Consider the following 22,592-nt stretch of genomic DNA (forward strand, 5'->3'; position numbering starts at 1 on the left):
ATGTTACCAAGCTAGTACCCTGGTAGTGATTTATGATAGGTCATACTGTTAAGACCCACTCAATGGCGGCCGCTTATCTGGCGCCTAGCGCTTAAGCGCTTGTTACGCAGCCTTGTATCGATTGTAGCCCCGCCGCGGGGTTAGTAGGACTAGAAACAGGAGGAGCAAAGGGATTTGATCTTATCAAAGTACATGTAAGGAGAAATATCGGAAGCTTAAAAAAAGAAGTAGTCACAAATAATTGCACCAACCTTTTAAGTCCTCGCCGTATCTCTTCCACTCTAGTCTCTGGTTATCCAGAAGATTCATACTTCAACTCTAACCTCTTTCGATAGAATCACATCCATTACGTTATTGTACCCATCATTAATCTTAGATTTGCTTATTTGTCTTTGTACAATTTCTACCTTTCCCCTCTTTTGTATGACCTACAAGTCGGCAGTCCTATGCCTGAATAATTCGTACGGAAGTACTGCGTGCCTGACACACCACATCATCACATCATCCATTAAGCTGACGCCAGGATTTGGACCAGGATTTGGTACCCGAAATTTGGTCACTTCGACCTGCAGCTGGTTCAGATCGAAACCACTCCAGTTTTCACCTCGATCCTATTGGTCTTCTCCTACCGTGTCACCAAGGTCACCAAGGTCACCAAGGTCACCAAGGTCACTAAGGTATGTCAGAGACATTTACCCTCTTATCATCTGAGATTTGCATTCCCCGGATCGACCTTGTTGAGCACCAAGTACTTCATTCAAATACATACATAAATCCTTCTGAGTAGCTACCGTCACTATTAGCTCCCGTTGTCTCGTATCCGGTAGCTTCTTACAAAAAGATGGGTGTAAGGATACACAGACTATTTATAATACTATGATCAGTCAGGCGCAACTTAAGGCATCGCTCTCAGCTGCTCTAGTCGCTATCATTGGTACCGTCATTATCTTCTACCGCCAGAGGGTTGGTGATATTGGGTATGAAAACCTACCTTAATGTGATCGATCCCAATGTGCATAAGGAGTGGATGGATGGTGTGTTATCGGAGAAATCTGATGCAGTAGTGGAAATTTCTTCTACTACATGTGTCTTACTTTTCGAAAAAGGTAGCATCTAACTGGACGCCGGACTCTAGTGACGACGTACCCTGACCGCACCTTGACTCCTCATCACGGGTTTTACTGTCGTCAGTACGGATATGCCTATATTTATCCATCTATAGAAGTCTTTTTAACATGTTTATATTTACCAATCCGTAGTCATTTCGCTATCTTTTTTTTCTTTTCTTATTTGTTAATGTGGACATATACTTACTAGCTGAGCAGCCACATACAAACCGCCTCGTTTAAGTCGTTCGATTTCAAGATGGGGTCACAGGGTACTAGTGTACGATTTCGTAAGCTTCAAAGCTTCCGAACGGATTACGCCCATGCATCCATCACCCAGTATGAATCAGAACGAAGTGGTATGCAGGTCATTGTGACCGACCGAAAGGGCCCAAAGGTCAATGGCTACTTCACCTTGGCCACTGAAATTTTCGATGACTCGGGAGCCCCTCATACTCTTGAACACCTAGTATTCATGGGTTCGAAGAGCTACCACTACAAGGGGCTATTAGACAAGCTAGCCTCTAGAGCCTATGGGGGTACTAATGCTTGGACCATGACAGATCATACGGCCTACACTCTTGAGACAGCTGGTTGGGAAGGGTTCGCCCAGATTCTACCAGTCTATCTTGAACACCTTATCGTACCCACCATAACAGATGCAGCATGTCTGACCGAAGTCCATCATATTAATGGCGAAGGCAACGATGCCGGTGTCGTTTACTCAGAGATGCAAGGTGTGCAGTATTCAAGCGCGGAGATTATGGACATTAAAGCCCGACGCCTACTTTATCCCGAGAATGTTGGTTTCCGATATGAGACAGGCGGTATGATGGAAAACCTACGGGTTTTGACCCCAGAGAGGATACGCAATTTCCATAGAGAGATGTATCAGCCACGGAACATGTGCATTATCATCGTTGGCGAGGTTGACCATGATAATCTTCTTACTATACTAGGCCAATTCGAAGAGAGTGTCAAAGACGACCTCCCCCCTCTCGACGCTCCATTCAAACGACCATGGATAGAGTCTGCACAACCACCCCCTCTCGAGAAGACAATAGTTGAAACTGTTGAGTTTCCTGAAGAGGATGAATCAATAGGTGATATGGTTGTGGGTTTCTTTGGGCCAAGTTGCACCGATATTATCCAATCATCTGGCCTAACTATTCTATTGACTTACTTATGCGGATCTTCCGTCGCAGTGTTGGAAAATGTTATGGTGGAGAAGGAAGAGCTTGCTAGCTCCATCTCCTACTTGTGGGATGCTCGGCCAAATAGCGTCATCTGGCTTCAGCCGACCGGTGTAGCTACAGAAAAGTTAGCATTTGTTGAGCAACGGCTTATCTCTTTACTTAAAGAGGTTGCAGCTCAGCCGCTGGATATGACCTACATGAGAGAATGTATTCAGAGAGAACGGCGGCAAGTGAAGGCTCAAGCGGAAGAATCTGAATCATTCTATTCGACAAATATTATCACAGACTACCTCTTCGGTAACCGAGACGGGTCAACTCTCAAGCAACTTGCAAGTCTCGATGAATATGATATTCTAGAAAAGTGGACAGACGAGCAATGGCGGGCTTTCCTCAAAAAATGGCTTGCTGACGCTCACCATGTCTCTATACTTGGAAAGCCTTCTTTGCAGCTAGCTACGAAGCAGAAAGAGGATGAAATAGCGAGGATCGAGAAGAGAAAACAGGAACTAGGCGCAGAAGGATTAAAAAAGTTAGCCCAGAAGCTAGAGGATGCTAAGAAGCAGAATGAGGTTGAGATTCCGGCCTCAGTACTCGAGAAGTGGCCGGTACCTCCGATAGAATCGATTCACTTCATCGAATCTCAGACTGCACGATCAGGCATGGCTAGGAAACTTGGTGTCCACAAAAATTCTGCGCAAAAGATCATTGACCAGGCCTCGTCTGAGTTACCCCTATTCGTGCAATTCGAAGATGTTCCGACCAACTTTGTGCATATCTCAGTCCACGTCGGCACTTCTAATTTACCTGCGGCTTACAAACCTTTGCTGTCACTCTTCAGCGATAATTTCTTCAACACTCCTATTCGTCGAAATGGTGAGCGCGTCCCATTCGAGAAGGTGGTGATGGAATTAGAGAGAGATACAGTTAGCTATGCCCTGGATTCGGGCAGTAAATTCAGCGATTCGGAAAGCTTCCTAATTCGATTCCAAGTCGAGCCGGAAAAGTATGCTACTACTATCGAGTGGATCCGTACGATGATGTTTGACAGCATTTTCGATCTCACTCGTTTGAAGGCCTGTATTGCCAAGCAGCTTGCCGATATCCCCGAGGCGAAACGCGATGGTAGAGTTATGACCAGTGAAGTAGAAATGGCTATTCATAACGAGGCTTCGTCCCTACTTGTGGCGAAACGCACCCTTGTCAAGACTGTATATCTCCGTCGACTTAAGAAGCTCTATGACAAGGATCCTGAAGCGGTGATATCAAAGTTCGAGGAACTTAGAAAGTCTCTATTCACTTCCGATAACCTTCGAATTCTGGTCATAGCTGATATATCAAACTCGAAGCTGTCTGACCCCGTTAAAGCCTGGGATACACTCTCTAACTCACTCAACGCTCACGTAGAGTCCGTCAACCCCATCACTAAACCTCACACTCTTCTAAATAGCGAAGGTCGCAACCCTGGTTCTGTTGGGGCGACGATTGTCCCTATGAGAGCAATTGATAGCTCTTACTCCATCTGCTCTAGCAAAGGCCTTACCTCATTCTCCGACCCAGTGGTTCCTGCACTTCTAGTTGCTATGCAATATCTAGAAACTGTGGAGGGTACACTATGGAATGCTGTTCGCGGGAACGGCTTAGCCTACGGTGCCTACTTTGCAAAGGAGCTAGACGGAGGATACTTGCATTTTAAAGTATATAGGTCCCCCTTAGCATCAAAGGCGATTTCTGCCGCGCGTGATGCTATTGCGGCGTTAGTAGATGGCACTGTCGAGTTTGAGAAGCCTATGATTGAGGGTGCAATCAGCCAGTTGGTGATGGCCATGGCGGAGGAACAGGCTACTTTGGCTACCGCGGGAGTACAGAAATTCATAGTTGGTGCTATAAGAGGGCTTGAACCCGATTATAACATCAAGATGCTTGCGAAAGTTAGAAAGATATCGGTTGAAGATATTAAGCAGGCTATGAAGACATGGTTATTACCCTTGTTTGAACCTGGGAAGAGTAATGTGGTGGTCTGCTGCGCACATACAATGGTGGAGGTAAGTTATTTCATTCTTCACGGGATACGTTTGGGTCGTCTACATAACTAATGTTTTATAGCAACTCGAGAAAGAATTCAAAGCCATGGGATACAAAACCGAAGTGAAACAGTTATCAGATTTCCAAGGCGATTATGGCCTTGAAGACCCAGATGGCGAAGAAAATGGAGATGAGGAAGACGATGAGGAGGATATGGAAGATGATGAGGAGGATACGGAAGACGATTCCGAGGAAGATTGTTAGACCTATCACGCATCCTTTCGAGTAATACGCGTGGAAAGACTCGGTGTGTTATCGTTCGGACCCCCGGTTTGACAGGGTTTATACAGGATATAACGAGGGCTTAGAGTACGAGTTACGAGTCATCAACCTTCTCGGGGCCTGTAAATCCCATGACCAAGTCATAGCGAGAAGACATAAAAGCGTGTCTTACATAGAGAAAATATTCAGTCAGTATTAATGCTTCATTACTATTGCAGTTCCCACCAAAATCCCCGAGCGCCTGGTAAATTTAGAGAAAGGATATTTTCGCTGCCTAGCTTTGTAGCCTGCTTCTTTATGCTTTGCCAAGGTTAACCTTGGCAGGACCCTGAATCGACAAGCCTTTCTCACCAAATCGGCTGCCATGCACCGGGCAATCCCACGACTTTTCAACGCTATTCCAACACACCACACCCCCCATGTGTGGACATAGCGCGCTCATCTTAGTTATATTACCGTTCTCATCCTTGTACACAACGATCGGCTTCGACGCCGTGGGATTTAGAACGCCGCCGCACCCTAGCTTTAGGTCCTCGATATCTTGTATGTCAGATTGAAGGAGTCGCTTATACTGCATGTTGGCCTGCAGGTCGTTCTGGATCATGGTTGGGGCTGACTTAATGACGCTGCCGACCCGCTTCGGCGAGTATAGACTGCTCCAGGTATTAGGCGTGCCCTCGATTTCGTCCGCGATCAGCTTGCTGGCTAGTACGCCGTGCGTTAACCCGTTGCCGGAGTCGCCTGTCACCACGTAAACGCGGTTGTTGCCCTGGTTCTTCCCAATATAAGCCATGTAATCTACCGGCTCGAAGATCTGTCCGCTCCACTGATACTCGACGGACTTGGCTTGTGGAAAGCGTTCGCGCGCCCATTGCTCTAGTGCCTCGAAGTGCCCTCTGGAGTCTTCCTGGCCGACCTTGTGGTCTTCACCTCCGACGATCATATAGTCGTCATCTTCATCGCAAGGGGTAAGCCGGATGTACTTATACGGGTCGTCCGTGTCGTAGAGTAAGATGTCATCGACGCTGCCCTTAGGCACGCGTAACGCGATGCAATAGGTGCGGTCCCACTCCATTTGCACAATTACGCTGAGCTTCTGCAGCGGCACGTCTGTCGCCTCAACGGCGTGCTCGCAGCTTATCGTGTTGCCGGCCTCTGTCTCTACCTGGACGTACTTGTGGCCTAGGCCGAGCACTTCAATGCCTTTCTCCTTTACGGATAAGACCCGTGTCGAAGTGTAGCATTGGAACTTGGGCTGCTCCTTAAGCCACTTTAATACTCCGTTTAAGTACTTTGTGGGATGGAAAGCAGCCTGTTTGGCAAAAATTGCGCCTCCTCGTTGATCGGATTTGCCACCCCAGCCCCTGATGGTCAGATCCTCGTCGAATATAGCGTCAATCCCGAGTTTCTTCGCCATTTCAACATCTTCCTTAATCGTATCCATGTCCTTCTTGTGCTCCTCAGTACCTTTCTGGTGCTGTGATACACGGTACCCGGGCAAGTGACGGTATTCACAATCAATACCTAACTCCTTGGCAATTTCACCGACTCGGTTTAACGCCCAAGTGTGGCTTTCAGCAGCAGCTTTCGCCCCATCTTCGCCGTGCTTTTTGGCAATCTCCGGGTACAGGTCGTCTAACGCATTGGATAAGTGCCCGCTTGTCCGGCCGGTTTCCCCGGAAAGAACATCTCGGGCTTCTACGAGGACAACTTCTCTGCCGCGAGTAATGAGCTCGTACGCGATGGAGATGCCGGCTATGCCGGCGCCAATTATGCATACATCTGTCTCAATATCCTCAGACAGTGGGTTGAATCGGGGTCTCTTGGAGAAAGGGTCCCCGTGTATCCAGACGGGGTTCGTGATTCCCGATGTACGCACAAATTGCTCGAGGTCGTCAGCTACTGGTTTAGCCATGTTGCGTCTTGAAGAAGTAGAGAACGGTTGTAGCGGATTTCTTGACTCTAAACCCTGCGCTAGATTCCGGCCTTCAGCGGATGTAGTTATTCTAAGACTCCGTATGCCGTAACTAATGCTTATACGCGAGGGCGAGTAGATAATATTGCCAGGGGGGCGCGAGCGCTGGGAGAATGCGGTCACCACTCGCTTCATAGACGTCATGCTCACGCAAGAAGACACGTCGACATGTCAGACGGCTCTACTGTTCGACATAACATCTATCGAGTATTGGCGCTGCGACACAGCGTATTCTTATCCTTGCCGTACTATCGTGAGATGGACCCCTTATAGTTACGTCACTGTGACGGCTGGATGGTCGACGATGATTCAGCGTTATTATCAACGCGTTGATTTGACGAACTTACCCTAGCTAGGTAGTGTTTCAATGAATGCTCCGTAGCTTAATTATACGTTGAGTTAGATCCCAGCTGCTTAGATTTCCTGCGAACCAATATAGCCCATGTTATGTCGTGTAAGTAGAAGATCGTGAGTGTATCTTTGCGCCTCAGGTTCTGAGCGATGATGGCTTAGACTAATATAGATACAGTAATTACTAATTGCAATACTACGAATATTATATCTTATTCTTATGGTAAGTCATCACTTTGGAATTTTCTTTAGTCACATCTTAGTCTATATCTCACAATAGTATGCTATCCTAGTGATAGTATGACTTCGAAATTGATTGCGCTAACCTTGCACTACCTAATGATGCTATAAGAGTATAGAGGTAGTTTCGCATCACCAGAGTGTATACTCCGGGCCGTGATTCCATCATATACAGTACAGTTCTAAACTAAGGCTATATACCGTAATCAGACGATACGTCGTGTCATAGCCAAGCCGTTCCCATCCCTTATAAGAACAACACAACACATGCCCACCCTTATTTACTCAGCGACGTCAACAAACTGCAACCAGTCCTTCTCAAACTCTCCTTGGACTTCGGTGAATGACTCTAGTTGGGCAGCATTGAGTTTGCGACCTTCAAATGCAGCCAGACTCTCGGCAGCTTTGACGATGTTCTTGATCTGGCGACCGTTGAGTTCGTGCTTAGCCAAGAGATTCATTTCCTTCTCCGTAATATCCACGCCGCCCGGAACACGATTGCAGAAGTTGTGCCAGATCGTCAAGCGTGAAGCCTCGCTCAAGTTTGTATAGCGGAGGGGTACGTGGATACGGCTCGTGAAGGCGTCGTCGAAGGTGGAAACGCGGTTGGTTGTGAGGAAGAGGATTCCGCGGTAGTCTAGATATATATGTCAGCTTACTTACAGCAAAATGGTGTGATTTTAAGGGTTAGGAAAAAGGAAAAAGGAAAGCAGTAGCTAGTGTTCACTTACACTCAAGGACTCGTAAGAATATCGTAACCATCGCATTGCGCTTCAAGTCATGCAAGCTTCGGCGCTCCAGGAAAATATCGGCCTCGTCGATCAATAAAACCGCACCCCATGTCGTCGCAATGTCCATAATGCGCCCTAGCGTCGTCTCGAGCGAATAGCTGTCAGTTCCCAAGTCGCCAGCAGATACCATGTAGAGTGGTCGATGCACTGATTCTGCCACGCATTCGGCCGTCAAAGTCTTTCCAACTCCAGGCGGGCCGTGGAGGACTAATACAAGCCCCTTTCCTTTGCCCTCAACGATATCGTCAACTCCCGCGCCGGTCTGACCTCGTCGCGTATGCATGGATACCATGGCCTGAACTGTTCTCTTAGTAGTGGGGTTCAGAACCAGCTGATCAAAATAGCTTTCATCCCATTTGATCGGGGAGAGGTTTTCCACGAAGAACTCTAGGAACCTCTTGACTGAGAAGGCGAAGCCGCGCACGGTCGCATTGGTTATAATCAGATCCTCGTCGAGAAGCTCGTCGAGGATATTCCCGTTTGCGCCATCAACGCCTACGTTATATCTACGCATGGTGCGCTGGCGCTTCGCCGCTTCGGTTCGTGGAAGGTCGTCCAACTCGAAGTCGTCGCTCGGCTCGAAGTGCCGGTAGTTTTTGCAGTCGACCACGACGCGGCCGGAGAGATTAAACCGGTCATATTTTGCGGTGTTGAACTTGAGGGCCACTCCGCTGTACTGCATGAAGTGCTGGCCGGCCAGTTTCTGGAACTGGCGGCCTCGCTCTAGCAGGCGGGTGCGGAATTCGGAGGATGAAGAATGGAAGTCAAGGGGCATTATGTTGAGATCTTCGCAGCGCATGACACCTGAGTACTTGGGGATGCGGAACGTGTCCGTGCGCGTGCCGAATTTCTCGCCGTCGTAGTCGACGTATCTGAATCGGACGGCCAAGCAAGGCTCCTCGTCAGTTTCGTACCAGAAACCGCGTAGTTTGAACGCACGCGGCTGGCCTTGGATGCGAGTGTATAGGAGGCAGCCGGGTTTGAATATTGTCCAGAGGTACTCGTAACTGATCGGCCTCTGGTCGCTAGATTGGAAGCGTTGGGAGGCCTTAAAAGCTTCCTCGTGGACCTTGTCGATCCAATCTAGGAGAAGCTTGAGGTGTTTGCGAGAAGTCTCGTCGTCCTTAAACCGTTCCGTCCCTACTTCTTCTAGCTGCTTTCGGTAGAAGAAGAGACAATACGCCGGCAGGTCGAACTCGACTTCCTGCTGAGCGTCGACGGGATCATAGGGAAACCCGACAATGACATCTTCAAGAAGTTGTTTCAAAGGTTGCGGGTTCACATGCAACCGTGTGCATTTGAATGTCTCATTCTCCCTGAAATGGCGCGTCTCTGTAAGGGCGTATAGCTTCCACCAGTCTGGATTACCACTCTCTTTCTTAGGATTACGTTTGCTGTATACCTTATGGCCATCCTTGTCGTACTTCTTGTCTAGAAGTGCGAGCTCGCACGTCATCTGTTTAGGTTCTTCATTATTTTCTTGTGGCTCCTTCTCTGCATCTTGAGGCTCTTCTTTGGTGTCCTGAGAGACCTCTTGGGCCACCTGGGCCACCTCAGCCTCTTGGGACTCTTGCTTCAAATCAACCTGAATCTGTGTTAACATAGTTTCAAACGATCAAGTTCCCTGTGGCTTGACTGTGATGCTTGACGATAGGCTTAACTTGCCTAAATTGAGACATTTTACTCACTGCATCGGAAGACATGGTGCCACTAGAGTACTATATGCCCTTTCAAGTTGTAATATTCTTCAAGTTATGATATTTAACTGTCTACTAAATAATAGCCTACAGACCAAGAGGAGAACCTACTTATAGTCAACTACCCGTGTAACTACAAGTCCTAGATTCAGCATGCCCCCATGATTGGAGGCCGTGCATAAACGTATGAGTGGTACAAGTGTCGCCGGGATGATTGGCCGGACTGGGGTTAGGATACGAATGAAGGCAGGCGTCGCATAGCTTACATATCAGGCAGCGTGGCTATAGCGTTATTGGCCATACACTACTAGGTTAGGTAGCTACCTAGGTTATATCCACCTTCTCTTGTAGGCTCTGTCCAAGTACCGAAATAGATCAGAGCCTTATCATCCCAACTTCCCACGACTTCCGATCTATATCATTATACGTTTTAATAAACTTGTGCTATAAGTCATACTCAGGACGTAATCAGAACACATGTAGAAGATATGAGAGGCTTGGTAGAGACCGCCTAAAATGCATCTCACTCAGAAGGATGTGGTATTATAGCTAGTATTAATATCAGGTCAATACCAGCACAGCAGTAAGGTATCCTACTTTTCTTTTTTCAAAGTCCCAGAATTTAAAGTAGCTGAGGTCAAAGTATGGATATTGCCATGCATATGGCGGCATTTATACGTGGGCATTGATGTGCTCTCGACTTCTTGGCAAAGGATCGTACTGCAACCCGAGCTGATAGACCCTGGTCATGCTGCCTGCCTACTTGGGTTTTTCCATTTCACGGGCTCCCCCCTTCGAAGACAGGGTCATGGAGCCGCCATAATATACTTTCCGTATATCATTGGTTGCTTAGGTATGCAGATCTATAGGCTGCATCACTCCACTGCAGTCAGCATACCCGCCCTATGGCCTCGAGATGCAAACATGTAGTGACCGACACTTAGTCATATTAGGAAAGTGTTGCGTTGCTTAGAGATGTTATATAATGCTCCTAGTATCTGAGATGCATCTACTTGTTAGACATAGATATTATCAACAGATAACGGGGTGAAGCTACCGTTAGTTCATTGCGGTGCTGGTTTAGGTGAAGAAACTTCACATTCAGACCAAAACGAGGGTGTTTAAGAAATCTCAGAAGCCAGTGTACAATCCTGCTAATGTTTCGTGCAATTCTCTTTAGAAATAGCGAAATGAAGCTTTAGGACTAAGTTACTATAAAGTTTAAATGAAAATAAAAAAAGAATTTGACTACCTTCTTTTAGCGATATCCGACTTGGAAGTGCGGAGTTAAACAAGACATATATATATGTCATTAGTTATTATTTAACTTTTATTTGGAAAATAAACCAACTTTTGTAAGTGAGACAAGGTATCCGTACGGATTAAGTAATAAAAAGGAATAACGTAACAAAAGGAAAAAAAAAGAAAATAATACGAAATAAAGTTATTACGATAATTGTTATTATATTAATTAATTAATATTGTATTAATTACGAATTATATATATAAATGTTATTTAAAAAAAATTGTTTTTTATGTAAAAAATAATTACGTATTATTACATGATTATTTTTACGTAATAATATTTTATTATTAATAAATTTTTTTTTTTTTTTTTCGTATAACGTAATTATATATAATTTAATTAATGTAATATTAACAATTTTTTTTTTTTTTTTTACTTTTAATCCGTTTTTTTTATATTATAACGTAATTGTTAATAAGTTTTAAATTTATTGTAATAACATGTAATAAGTTTAAATAAACTTATGGTAAAATTTTTCGTTATATTAATTAAAGTTAATTAAAGTTAATTAAAGTTAATTAAAGTTAATTAATTAAAACGGTTAAAATAAAAGTCGTTTAATTAAAAACGAGGTTATTTTCGTATTGTAAATCGTTTAATTAAAAATAAAATTATTTTATTAAATCGTAAAAATTATTAATTTAAATTAATTAAAAATAATTGTGTATTGTGGTAAATTTAATATAATTAACCGATTTTAATTTTATAATAAAAATTTTTAACGATTTTAATTTTTTTATCCGGTATATTATTTATTAAGTTATATTTTTTATTTTTATATTTATATTTATTATTATTATATATTTTAATATAATTGGTAATGTTTTATGATTTTATTAGTTTTATATTAAATTTATTAAATTTTAACGGGATTATTTATAAAATCGGTTATGTTTATAAAATTAGTTTTAATATTATTAAAATTAATTTTATTTTTTATAAAATCGGTTCCGGTATTATTTATAAGTTGTAAAATGTACTTTAATATATCTTAACACGTGACTGCTCGTCACGTGTCATTTAAACATTTAAATTCAATTTAAATGTTTGTAAAAAAAAAATAATAATGTTTTATTTTTATTAATTAATTTAATAAATTAATTTATTTAACATAAATTTAGTTTTAATATTATTAATTATAAAATAAATTCCGGTAATGTTTTAATTAATTATATTATTTCCGGTGCCGTTAATTATTTTATATTTATTTTATTTAATTATATTACTTACATTTAAAATGATTTAAATATTATTTTTAAACGGGTAAATATTTAATATATTAAAATTTAAAATATTTATAATATTTTAACCGTAATTTTATTAAATTTATTAATATAATACGGGTTAATTATTAAAATAAAATTATTAAAATAACGTTTTAATAAAAATGTACTTTTATTAAATAAAAATTTTATGAATTTTTTAACGTTAATAATTATTTTTAATTTTTTAAAGGTAATTTTTTTTTATTAAAATATATTTCGTAATATAAAAAATAATTTATTATTAATTTTTAAAACGAAAAGTATGTTTTTTAAAAGTGTTTTATTTATTATTTTATAAAAAAGTTTTTAAAATTATTTTATATATTTTCGTTATATTTGTTATTATAATATTTAAAATAATACGTAAAGTTTTTTATATAATACGTGTTAAATTTTTTTATTATTACTTTATTTAATTCGAAATTATTAAAGTTAATAATTAAATTAATGTTTAAAATATTATCGTTAATATATTTATTTTATATTAAAACCATGTTAAATGGTTATAAATATAATAAAAATGTTATAAAATACGTAATAAAACGTAAGTATTATAAATTTATAAATTAAACTTTAAATATTTTTAAAATAATATAATAACCGTTAATGTTATTATTTTTTTTTATTAAAAAAAAAAAAACGTTTAACGTTTTTATAATTTTTTTTAATTTTATTAATTTATGGTTTTATTTTTTAATTAACCATTAATTAATATAAATAAAATAAAATATCCGTATAAATTAAATAATAAAAAAAAATAACGTAATAAAAGGAAAAAAAAAAATAATATAAAATAAAATTATTACGATAATTATTATTATATTAATTAATTAATGTTATATTAATTATAAATTATATATGTAAATGTTATTTAAAAAAAATTACTTTTTATGTAAAAAATAATCACTTGTCACCACGTGACTATTTTTACGTAATGATATTTTATTAATTTTATTTTTAAATTTATTTTTAATTATTAACATTAAACTTTTAAAAAAAATTAAATAATCGTAAAAAATATTATTTTAAATGACTTTAAACCATAAATTCGAAATTAATTTAAAAAGTTATACCTTTTTAATTATACCACTTTTTTAACCAATTAAAACCTGGAATAACCTTTTAAAACAATATTAAATTTATGGTTTAAAACAGGTTTAAAACTTTATACATTAAAATTATACGTTTAACGTTTTAAAATAATAATATTAACAATAATATTAATAATATTATTAAAAATAATAATATTAACGCGTTTTTATAATAAATTTAATTAATTATATAATTATATTAATTTTATTATTAAGTTTATCGATTAAATTTATGTGTTTTAAGTTTTTTAAAATATTAAAAATGGTTATAATAACGGTTATAACGCGTTAACCGTAACATTAATTATAACGGTAACCGTAATAAACGTTAAAACTTAATATATAAAATTGTATAAATATGTAAAAAAAGTTAAAAAAATTAAAAAATAATATTATTAACTTTAAATTGTTAAAAAAAAAAGGATTTTATACGTGGTTATAAAATATACTTTATTTTAAATGATTTTAAACCCGAAATTTTCGAGTTAAACTGCGCCCGTTTACGCCACGTAACGCGTAGTTTATATGTTTATATTTATAAATTACAGGTAAAACATTTAAAAATTTTTGGTTTAAAGTTATATAACATTATAAAAGTTTTTAACGGTTTCGTTAATAATAAAAAAATCAAACATTATGTTTACAATAATTTAATATATTATAATAACGTACGAAATAGCTTTAATTTTAATGATTTAAAGTTAATAATATATTTAATTTATTTTTTTAACTTTTTTACATACCCGTACGGCATTGTATTTTTATATATTAAGTTTTAATGTTTAAAAATTTTTAACGTTTTAATTATTTAATATTAAACCTTATATAAAATACTTAAATATAACAATTTAATATTTTATAACCATGTATAAAATCCCTTTTTTTTTTTTTAATAATTTAAGGTTAATACATTTTTTAAACTTTTAACTTTTTTTGTATATTTATACCAAGTTTTAACGTTTATTACGGTTATTGTTACGCGTTACGATTAACGCGTTATTACGGTTATTGTTACGGTTAACGTTACGACCGGTATTATAATTAATTTTAACCATTTAATACTTTAAAAGGTTTAAAACGCGTAAATTAAATCGATAAGTTTAATAATAAAATTAATAACTATTATATAATTAATTATTACTTATTGTAAAAACGCGTTAATATTGTTGTTTTAATGATCTCGTTAATGTTATTGTTTTAAAACGTTAAACGTATGTTTTTAATGTGTAGGGTTTTAAAGTTATTTTAAACTATAGATTTAATGTTATTTAAAAAAGTTGTTCCGGGTTTTAATTGGTTAAAAAGTGGTGTGGTTAAAAAAGGTATAACTTTATAAACGATATCGAATTTATGGTTTAAATTTACTAAAATAAAATATATTTAAATATATAATATTTTAAAACGTTAAAAATTTTTAAACGTTAAAGTTTAATATATAAAAAAACAATGTTTTACGGGTATATAAAAAAAATAAAAAATTAAAAAAAATATATTATAAACTTTAAATTATTAAAATTAAAATTATTTTATACATTATTATAATATATTAAATTATTGTAAATATAATGTTTAATTTTTTTATTATTAATAAAAACGTTAAAAATTTTTACAATACCGTATAACTTTAAACTAAATATTTTTAAATACTTTATTTATAATTTATAAATATAAATATATAAACCATGCGTTACGTAACGTAAACGGGCGTAACCCGTTTCGAAAATATTTGGTTTAAAAATTAAAATAAAAAAAATATTAATTTTACTTAAATTTAATTAATATTGTTTTAAAAAAAAAATTTAAAAAAAAAAAACAAATTAATATTGTAAATTTATTTAAAAAAGATTAATAAAGTGATTTATACAATATTAATGTAAAGGAGTTAAACTTAAAGTAAAACCCTTAAAATTACACCTTAAAATACTACCGTCATATGAGAAAATGGCAATTGAAGAGAATAAGGATGCTTAAAGTATAATCCAATGTTACCTGTGTTTTGACATAACTCTTGAACAACTGGGATGTGACTGGATCAGGGAATGGGAGGTTTCTTCCAGGGAGCCTTTTTATTCACTATGGAGATATCGGAAGTTATGTGATTAATACTAAGGCTACACGAGATGACATAAATCGGATTCAGAGCACACAACTGTTGGAACTATCTTAATATTGCTTCGTCATGTCCCCTTGAGATGTTCACAGACACATACTGATTGCTTTAAGTACTTTATTCGTGATTGCCGATACGAACGAATCATCCACATAAAAGCCTACGACGTAGTTGATGAGGACTTCACATAATCAAATCCAAGAGTAATATTTTCTACGTCATGAACGTCCCAGGAATATTCACTACAACTTGACTTTTTGAAACACACGATTTCCAGCTGTTGTCTTTACCAAATATATGAACTATTATTATATAAATGCCAACCTTATTCCTAACGAGCTCGTCCTCTATATTTAAACCGGAGTACTTTCGATGTAAGGTTATCCATAATTCCACTACTGTAATCAATGCCAATTAAGGATTAAGCTTGTTTCTATCTAGATAGTAAGCTCTCTCCTATATTTTAAATCTATTAGGTACCTACTAATAATACTCGAAGCTAGTCCTAAGAGCACCCGAACCCTCATAATACCTATTCTACCCATCAGAATGGCGGATACAGCCAATGAGCAAGGGGGTAAGTCATAATAATCTCTCAGACCTCCTCACTAGACTAATTAGCATTTACCTACCAGGGGCTGTCATCCAAGCAGCCTTCTGCAGTATTCATTCACGTGAAGTCTTAGACTATTACCGTCGACAACTAGGTCTAGGACCTTCCAATAACTTGATAAGCAGCGGAGCGTCCGGAGTTCCAGAAACGCATCCCACGCAAACTGTCAATATTTACTATCATGAAAACCAGTATACGGATGAGTCTGTCTTGCCACCCCACAGCATCCAGCAGAATAAGCCAAACCATGATTCACAATCAGGGGGTACAAGTGCTTCAGTAGACCAAAATCAGCCTTCTCCGGCGCCGAGTTATCTTGGAAACCGCTCCCTACCTCTCAACATGAGTGCAGATGTTCCTGAAGACGAAAACTGCAGGCTATGGATCACGGGGTTACCGCCAAAATGCACTATTTCAGATGTACTGGGAGCAATCCGAGGCATCGGGCGCGTCTACTCATTGCATATTAATCCACCTGTGTATAATGACAAAACAGGAAAATTCTTTCCCACATCAGCAGCCTCGTTGACATTCTTTACCGCAAATGCCTGTAACAGATTCCTACTCCTACAGTCTCAACACCCCTTCAATGTCAAGGGCTGGCGCACCAGAGTTGTTCGGCATCGAATCCGCGCCAAACCCTTTCTCGTCTATCATCTTTCTCGAGTTCTTATCATCAAGGGAAGTCCAGAAATTGTGACGCCAGAGAATCTAACTCGGACCTTTATAGAGCGGTGGGGTATTCGTTTCGATACCGATTTTATAGAGTATCGGCCAGGCGAACAGTCCAATGAGATCATCTGGGGGTTTGGAAGCTTCCGGGGACAAGCTCATACAGTGCACAGCAATATCACAGACAAGCTATCAGGGGTTGTCACTGTCAGTTACGGTCAAGATCCGTGCGCATAATGTACTTCCCACGATATAGCCTCTCCATAGCCCCAGGGAGGGGTGGAGGGGTGTAAATAGAGCCAGTTAGGGAAATATTGGGTTTTCCTCAACCTATGGTTGGGATTTACTCCTTGGGCAGCTATGAATGCCTAAGCAGACTTGAATAAGCTGTATGAATAAGCTTATCCGCGCAGCCGAGCCTGGGCTGAACGGTAGGCTATCTGGGTGGCTGACTTGAATAGCTATAGAATACTATGAATACTATATGTTAGGTAGGTACATTACGATGCGCGAGGTCAACCTATCGCCCGCCGTGTACGTACGCACAAGCATGCCATTGCCCCAATGTAACACATGTCAGTTGTCAGAACCTATCACACTTCTGCCCTAGATCTAGGCACCTAAGGCGGTAATACTCTTTTTCTGGGATAGGTATTCGTTTTCAATTTATAAATCTACTGTATCAGGAAATACGAAGTGAACATATATATTAGTGTCCTAAGTGATGCATTTACGCGTCTATTTCTATGTTGATATTCACCACAGCATGAAAGTAATCTAATATTTATCATCCTTCCATCATGGCGGACATTGCCTCCTCTCTCCCAAAGCACTGGGCTGTTCTGATCGGAATAGACTTTTACAAGACTGGTGAATGTCTTAAAGGAAGTGTCAATGATGTGACGACAATAAAGCACTACCTAGAATCAGGGCCGAATCCAACAGATATCTCAATTCTTACTGCAACGACACCTCCCACCTCGACCCCTCTCGGCCCATTAGAACATCCGGACTGTTTACCAACAAAAGAGAATGTGGCTGAAAAACTAAGGAGAGTTTTGGAGTATGCAATGCCGGGTGACTTTGTATACGTTCACTACTCAGGGCATGGTACCCGAATTGATGACCATCTTGCCCTCGTTCTCTTTGATCACAGAGGTCCCGGCACATCCTGTTTGCGAGGCATGGATCTGGCAACGATTCTCAATAAATTCGTGGAGAAGGGGCTTTTAGTTACACTCGGTCTTGACTGCTGCTTCTCGGGCAGTGTACTACGAACCGAAGACATTCGTGGTATAGCTATTCGATCTATTGATTGTGACCTATCCACCGAGGACCCGGTCTCAGGGGAACATTATGCGGACCTCATGGTTATCTGCAACTCAGATAGCGCCTTTCGCGACTCAACCTTGCCTTCAGATCGATGGCTTATCGACCCAGGGGGTTACACAATCCTTTCCGCATGTGGTCCACAGGAACTCTCACATGAACTGGAATTGATAGATACTAGGCGACGGAGAGGAGCTCTCAGTTACTTTCTAATAGAAGCGTTATGCTCTTTACGAATGCATAGTATAGAAATAACTAGCGAATCTTTATATGAACAGTTACGTGTAAACTTTCGCGCGTCTTGGCCGCAGCAAACCCCGATGCGTTACGGAAACAGGAACCTATCGTTTTTCGGAAGACCCGTCACCGAACCGAATGTGCCCATTATCCATGCTTATTTTAGCGAGGGTAACCTGTATCTAGATGCAGGAGAGGTTCATGGCGTCCATCCGGGGGATCAATATGCTCTGTATCCGCTTGATTCAACAGAGGATGTTACTAGTCAGCCCGAAGATACATCGATTATAGCTCAAGTCGGAACAGTCAATGCACTGGTATCGACTTTAGAACTATCTACGACTTTAGAACTACCTACGACTTTGCAAAAGGTCCAGACAGGCTGGAAAGCAAAGCTAGTTACGTCTGTTTTGCATCGAGCAACCCCTATACGGCTTTTATCAAGCATCAGCAGTCAGATTCAACGCAATGAGGCTTTGAAACACCAATACATGCATATCTGCGCTTCGGATGATGATACTGAGGCGTGCATGTTTAATGTTTCGCTTAATGATCAGAAGGAATTTGAGATACTAAATGGATCGCTCCAAAAGATTCACAATCTGCCAACAATCCCTCTAAGTACACAAGGAGCCGAGCATAAACTCATGAATATTCTGGAGCATATTGCACAGTTCAAATATGCCGAAGCAATTGGAAATAAAAAGCCAAGTTCTTCTTTCGAAGGCTCATTTTCGCTTTATTCATATGTTGGTAGAAGCGAGAAAAGCAGCTCAAGCGTCCTTGAGGTTCAGCATGGTACTAACTGGCATCTCGTGATTGAAAATCGCAGCCAGGCACCCTTGTACTTGGCAATTTTCGACTTTACCCCGTCCTGGAAGATCGAGAATATCTTATCGGCTGCGGCTGACGGTGGATTCTTGGTTATAGAAGGTGGAAAGACAGAGGAATTGCCAATAGGCATGGAAATTCCCAAGTTCCTCCTCGGTCAAGGTAAAAAGCGCTGCGAAGAGGTGCTGAAGGTCTTCCTCACAACTAAACCAACAAACTTTCCCTCGATGATCTTATCAGAAATTCCTCTTCATTCAACTTTTTACCGTGGACAAATTGACGAGTCTCACGACACATTATCGTTGTTTATTGAAAGCCTGACAACTAATTTTCGGGGCCAAGATCCTGGGGGAGAGAGATGGGCGACTCAGAACTTTATTATAACCACTACTATAGAATGACAATGTGATAGAATGATATATGATGGCTGTAGGATGAATAATTAAGGGTTACTTCTAAGTAGGAAATGTATTTAGCAAGCAGTTAGTTCCTCTAAGTGGTCCTAGATTGCCTAGTTACATTGTGATCTCTATATCTCTTTTCAATCAGCAATTGCTACCTACTTCTTGTATTTTTATAAGCACCTTTTACGGTGGTTTCAGGTACATTAAGTACCTACCTACGAAGAGAACGCTTCTAACACGTTGCTTTGACATTATTAGTTATTGGCAATCGCCCAGTAATAGTAAAATGAACTCTTATCTACCATGGTAGTTCTAGGATAAACATTCTGATACGATAAACATTCTGAAAAACACCGTCTTCTTTGAAAGATACTCTACTCATAAAACCATGCAAGTGCCTCGATCATATTCAGAGTTTTCATAGCGCCAAAACTTATTCGAAAAGGTTGTATAGCTTTAGGCATGCTTCTTCGAAAAGTTGCCCATTGTTAACTTCTCGTCCTCTAGAATCTTGAAGCTTGTACCGTCCTCCCTCTAGAGACGATACAGTGAATGGCCCTTTCCATTCTTTAGTCACTGGATCTTGAACGTAAACGTCGTCGTTTGGTCGGAATTTGGGATTCTATTGATGATTAGCATTGATGAAGAAGAGAAACTCGGCATCTTAATATTCTTACATATCCATATTCCTCGACATATGGGCGACCACCATCGTCGGGAAACGTGAAGGAGGGTGTCTGACTGTCTCTGTGCGAAGTTTTAGCGCAGTATTCAATATATGTAAGAAATACTTACTGCTTAGCCGAATCCATGTTTTCCTATGTAGGTATTCTGATGATATCTCACTTAACAAAGCCTAGTTAGATGTTACCGAGAGCTAGATGTTGTACAGCAAGTTAATAAAATATCTGAAAAGAGACCTCATTATATAGACGTTTAATTGATGCCTACCTAAAGGTAGGTACCTAGTGATATCACGAGCCCGCGTGAGGACGAGGCTCGGTCTGGGATGGTATGCATAAAATAGGGGGGAAGTATGAAGAAGAGCCTAGAATGTGTTAGGCAGAAATGGATATAAGGCTATTGCGCAGTGCATGAGGCTCATCTCATACATAATAGACATATGGGGGAGTGACTGTAGAATACGTACATGTATTTTAGGCAAACTGTCAATATATATTGGCAGTCGCATGTTGGACGTTTGTTCACCTGAGCTACCGGTGATGCCCGCTACTATTAAGATTTAATTCTTATTACAATGACCACCGTGTTTCAAACGGATTCAGATGATGTAAATGCCAATTTTTGGTATTCTTTAGCATTCACTCTACAACATGACACAACAATCGGCGGTAGACTTGGAGCTTGGTCAACGAATCAATTCGTTTCCGGCTTTGAGCAAATATTCTACTTGGTTACTGCCATGGACCCGAGCATCAACTGGGGGTGCTCCGCCCCAAGATACCCAAGTTGTTAGGAAACAGAGTGCGAATAGCCACATTCTAAATTTTACAGATTATGATGCTAACTGGGCATAGTTGAGGACTTTCCACTAGGATACCCTCGTTTCTCAGCTCTTGTTGCCTCTCATAATTCGTTCCACCTCTGTCGCCGATTCTCTGGCTTGCGCGCGCGATTACTTCTGCTTAAACAGGATAAACTATCGCTCTTGGAAAAGCAACTAGAGAAGATCGATAGAGATGAAGGGCCTAGCCTATCACTAGGAAGTTGTCGTCGGGACACTAACAGCGAAAGGCACGAGGTTCTTGCAAAGATACAAGATGCTTTAGCCGACTATGGTAACGTCAGATTCCACTCTAATTACATGGTAGATTCGTTGTAGGTAAAAACTAATAGGGGTGTAGATGAGTACTTAGAGAGACACCAACGTGCTCTTTACTTCGAATCTGCGCCACCACGTGCTATATCGAACCTAAGAAACTGGATCAGCGGGACTGGCTGTGTAGCACGTAATGAGACAGCCTACCTGGAATACGATGAAGACCTCGTCAGCCTTGCCACGTCAGAGGATTTTCTGGTGACATGGCTAGAGGTACAGGCAGAGAATATTCGCGTCTACTTGCATAAGCTCCTTATCAACAGTGGGCTTAAAAGTCCCCCAGGCACTCAGCTGGGCGTTTCGCGAGACCCAAAAGTGCACATCTTCTCACCATCGTCACTGAGGCTGATGGTGAGAATATTTGTGGTACCCTTCATAACAATCCTCCTTCTTGCCCCAGTCATTATTTGTAGTTTTGTCAACAGTTTATCGGCTAGACTAATCATCGTCGTCGCCGCTACCATGATGTTTGTGGTTGCTTTATCCAGCCTCACTAGAACGCGGATAGTCGAGCTAATTGTAGCTGGCGCGACGTGCGTTTCCCTCCAAACCTGAAAATTTGACCAGCAACTAATATACTACTAAAATTACAGGTATACTACAGTTCTCGTAGTCTTCATATCGGGTACAGGTGGACCCGCTCATTAATGGCCAAACCAAGCCTCATTCGTTGTCAACAATAAATTAAGGGTGTGAGACCATCAATGCTTACCTGGGTGGAACTAGCCTTTTCTATGTAAACGGCTGGGCGGTTGGTAGAATTAGCCATACAATGTGCTGTAATATTTTGCCTTGTCATGAAGGCTAGTTGTCATTCTTCAATACTACGTAACGGATGCAAGGGAATAGTCATAGGGTTGCATTGCTTTTCGCCACAACGTTGACATCCAGTTATCATTTAGAATAGTAACAACTAATATAGGTACCTAGGTATCTAACCTACAAACTAAGGAAATGACATACGCCTTGCCTAGTATAAACTCTTGCGCCTTGTGTGTTGACATATAGAGACTCGAAAAAGGCTATATTGAAGGGAAACCCGCTTAATTCTGCAGGCTCTATGAAGTGTTCACTGTCAGCAGGTGATTACCGCATCTTAGTTTCAAGTTTCTATGCAAGTCGTAAGGTTATTCCCCCAATAAGAAATAGTCATGGATCTAAAGCAATATAATAACTTCACATTATGCCTCTTCATCTGCTCGGAATAAGCCTAAATGGCGATGTGCCTTTATGG

At 39.7% G+C, this 22,592-nt stretch overlaps 7 protein-coding genes across 7 annotated transcripts; 4 read left to right on the forward strand and 3 right to left on the reverse strand.

The window, feature by feature from the left end:
- Window positions 1-635: 635 nt before the first annotated feature.
- F4817DRAFT_69948 (Metalloenzyme, LuxS/M16 peptidase-like protein) lies at window positions 636-4,745 on the forward strand. Its single transcript, XM_049307788.1, has 4 exons — window positions 636-677; window positions 1,136-1,186; window positions 1,260-4,344; window positions 4,406-4,745. The coding sequence occupies exons 3-4, from the start codon at window positions 1,366-1,368 to the stop codon at window positions 4,586-4,588; spliced, it is 3,162 nt and encodes a 1,053-aa protein (XP_049160020.1). The 5' UTR covers window positions 636-677; window positions 1,136-1,186; window positions 1,260-1,365; the 3' UTR covers window positions 4,589-4,745.
- A 156-nt stretch (window positions 4,746-4,901) lies between these two features.
- On the reverse strand, window positions 4,902-6,521 carry F4817DRAFT_358080 (DAO-domain-containing protein; the record flags this gene model as incomplete). The annotated part of the gene is made up of 1 exon (XM_049305985.1): window positions 4,902-6,521. One exon carries the CDS (start codon window positions 6,519-6,521, stop codon window positions 4,902-4,904), a length of 1,620 nt encoding a protein of 539 aa, XP_049160021.1.
- A 662-nt stretch (window positions 6,522-7,183) lies between these two features.
- F4817DRAFT_70006 (P-loop containing nucleoside triphosphate hydrolase protein) lies at window positions 7,184-9,841 on the reverse strand. Its single transcript, XM_049307789.1, has 3 exons — window positions 9,629-9,841; window positions 7,904-9,548; window positions 7,184-7,809 (listed from the first exon to the last, which is right to left on the reverse strand). Exons 2-3 carry the CDS (start codon window positions 9,417-9,419, stop codon window positions 7,454-7,456), a joined length of 1,872 nt encoding a protein of 623 aa, XP_049160022.1. The 5' UTR covers window positions 9,420-9,548; window positions 9,629-9,841; the 3' UTR covers window positions 7,184-7,453.
- A 6,095-nt stretch (window positions 9,842-15,936) lies between these two features.
- F4817DRAFT_364446 (uncharacterized protein) lies at window positions 15,937-16,966 on the forward strand. The gene is made up of 2 exons (XM_049306753.1): window positions 15,937-16,009; window positions 16,068-16,966. Exons 1-2 carry the CDS (start codon window positions 15,982-15,984, stop codon window positions 16,952-16,954), a joined length of 915 nt encoding a protein of 304 aa, XP_049160023.1. The 5' UTR covers window positions 15,937-15,981; the 3' UTR covers window positions 16,955-16,966.
- Window positions 16,967-17,402: 436 nt separating this feature from the next.
- Window positions 17,403-19,674, forward strand: F4817DRAFT_334520 (caspase domain-containing protein). The gene has a single exon (XM_049302905.1). It carries the CDS (start codon window positions 17,518-17,520, stop codon window positions 19,513-19,515), a length of 1,998 nt encoding a protein of 665 aa, XP_049160024.1. The 5' UTR covers window positions 17,403-17,517; the 3' UTR covers window positions 19,516-19,674.
- An 87-nt stretch (window positions 19,675-19,761) lies between these two features.
- On the reverse strand, window positions 19,762-20,537 carry F4817DRAFT_70088 (uncharacterized protein). Its single transcript, XM_049307790.1, has 3 exons — window positions 20,314-20,537; window positions 20,196-20,265; window positions 19,762-20,140 (listed from the first exon to the last, which is right to left on the reverse strand). The coding sequence occupies exons 1-3, from the start codon at window positions 20,328-20,330 to the stop codon at window positions 19,952-19,954; spliced, it is 276 nt and encodes a 91-aa protein (XP_049160025.1). The 5' UTR covers window positions 20,331-20,537; the 3' UTR covers window positions 19,762-19,951.
- A 206-nt stretch (window positions 20,538-20,743) lies between these two features.
- Window positions 20,744-22,270, forward strand: F4817DRAFT_334523 (uncharacterized protein). Its single transcript, XM_049302906.1, has 4 exons — window positions 20,744-21,003; window positions 21,057-21,317; window positions 21,384-21,891; window positions 21,952-22,270. Exons 1-4 carry the CDS (start codon window positions 20,853-20,855, stop codon window positions 22,004-22,006), a joined length of 975 nt encoding a protein of 324 aa, XP_049160026.1. The 5' UTR covers window positions 20,744-20,852; the 3' UTR covers window positions 22,007-22,270.
- The last annotated feature ends 322 nt before the right edge of the window (window positions 22,271-22,592 follow it).

Source organism: Daldinia loculata (genome assembly GCF_022478755.1).
Source record: "Daldinia loculata strain CBS 113971 unplaced genomic scaffold F4817scaffold_18, whole genome shotgun sequence".
NCBI lineage: Eukaryota > Fungi > Ascomycota > Sordariomycetes > Xylariales > Hypoxylaceae > Daldinia > Daldinia loculata.

Coding starts and splice junctions, on each gene's coding strand:
- F4817DRAFT_69948 (XM_049307788.1), top strand. CDS start 1,366: ATGGGGTCACAGGGTACTAGTGTACGATTTCGTAAGCTTCAAAGCTTC. Junction 4,345..4,405: donor GCGCACATACAATGGTGGAG/GTAAGTTATTTC, acceptor AATGTTTTATAG/CAACTCGAGAAAGAATTCAA.
- F4817DRAFT_70006 (XM_049307789.1), bottom strand. CDS start 9,419: ATGACGTGCGAGCTCGCACTTCTAGACAAGAAGTACGACAAGGATGGC. Junction 7,810..7,903: donor ATTCTTACGAGTCCTTGAGT/GTAAGTGAACAC, acceptor ATATATATCTAG/ACTACCGCGGAATCCTCTTC.
- F4817DRAFT_364446 (XM_049306753.1), top strand. CDS start 15,982: ATGGCGGATACAGCCAATGAGCAAGGGG. Junction 16,010..16,067: donor TACAGCCAATGAGCAAGGGG/GTAAGTCATAAT, acceptor TTTACCTACCAG/GGGCTGTCATCCAAGCAGCC.
- F4817DRAFT_334520 (XM_049302905.1), top strand. CDS start 17,518: ATGGCGGACATTGCCTCCTCTCTCCCAAAGCACTGGGCTGTTCTGATC.
- F4817DRAFT_70088 (XM_049307790.1), bottom strand. Junction 20,141..20,195: donor ATGTCGAGGAATATGGATAT/GTAAGAATATTA, acceptor AATCATCAATAG/AATCCCAAATTCCGACCAAA.
- F4817DRAFT_334523 (XM_049302906.1), top strand. CDS start 20,853: ATGACACAACAATCGGCGGTAGACTTGGAGCTTGGTCAACGAATCAAT. Junction 21,004..21,056: donor CCAAGTTGTTAGGAAACAGA/GTGCGAATAGCC, acceptor AACTGGGCATAG/TTGAGGACTTTCCACTAGGA. Junction 21,892..21,951: donor CTAATTGTAGCTGGCGCGAC/GTGCGTTTCCCT, acceptor CTAAAATTACAG/GTATACTACAGTTCTCGTAG.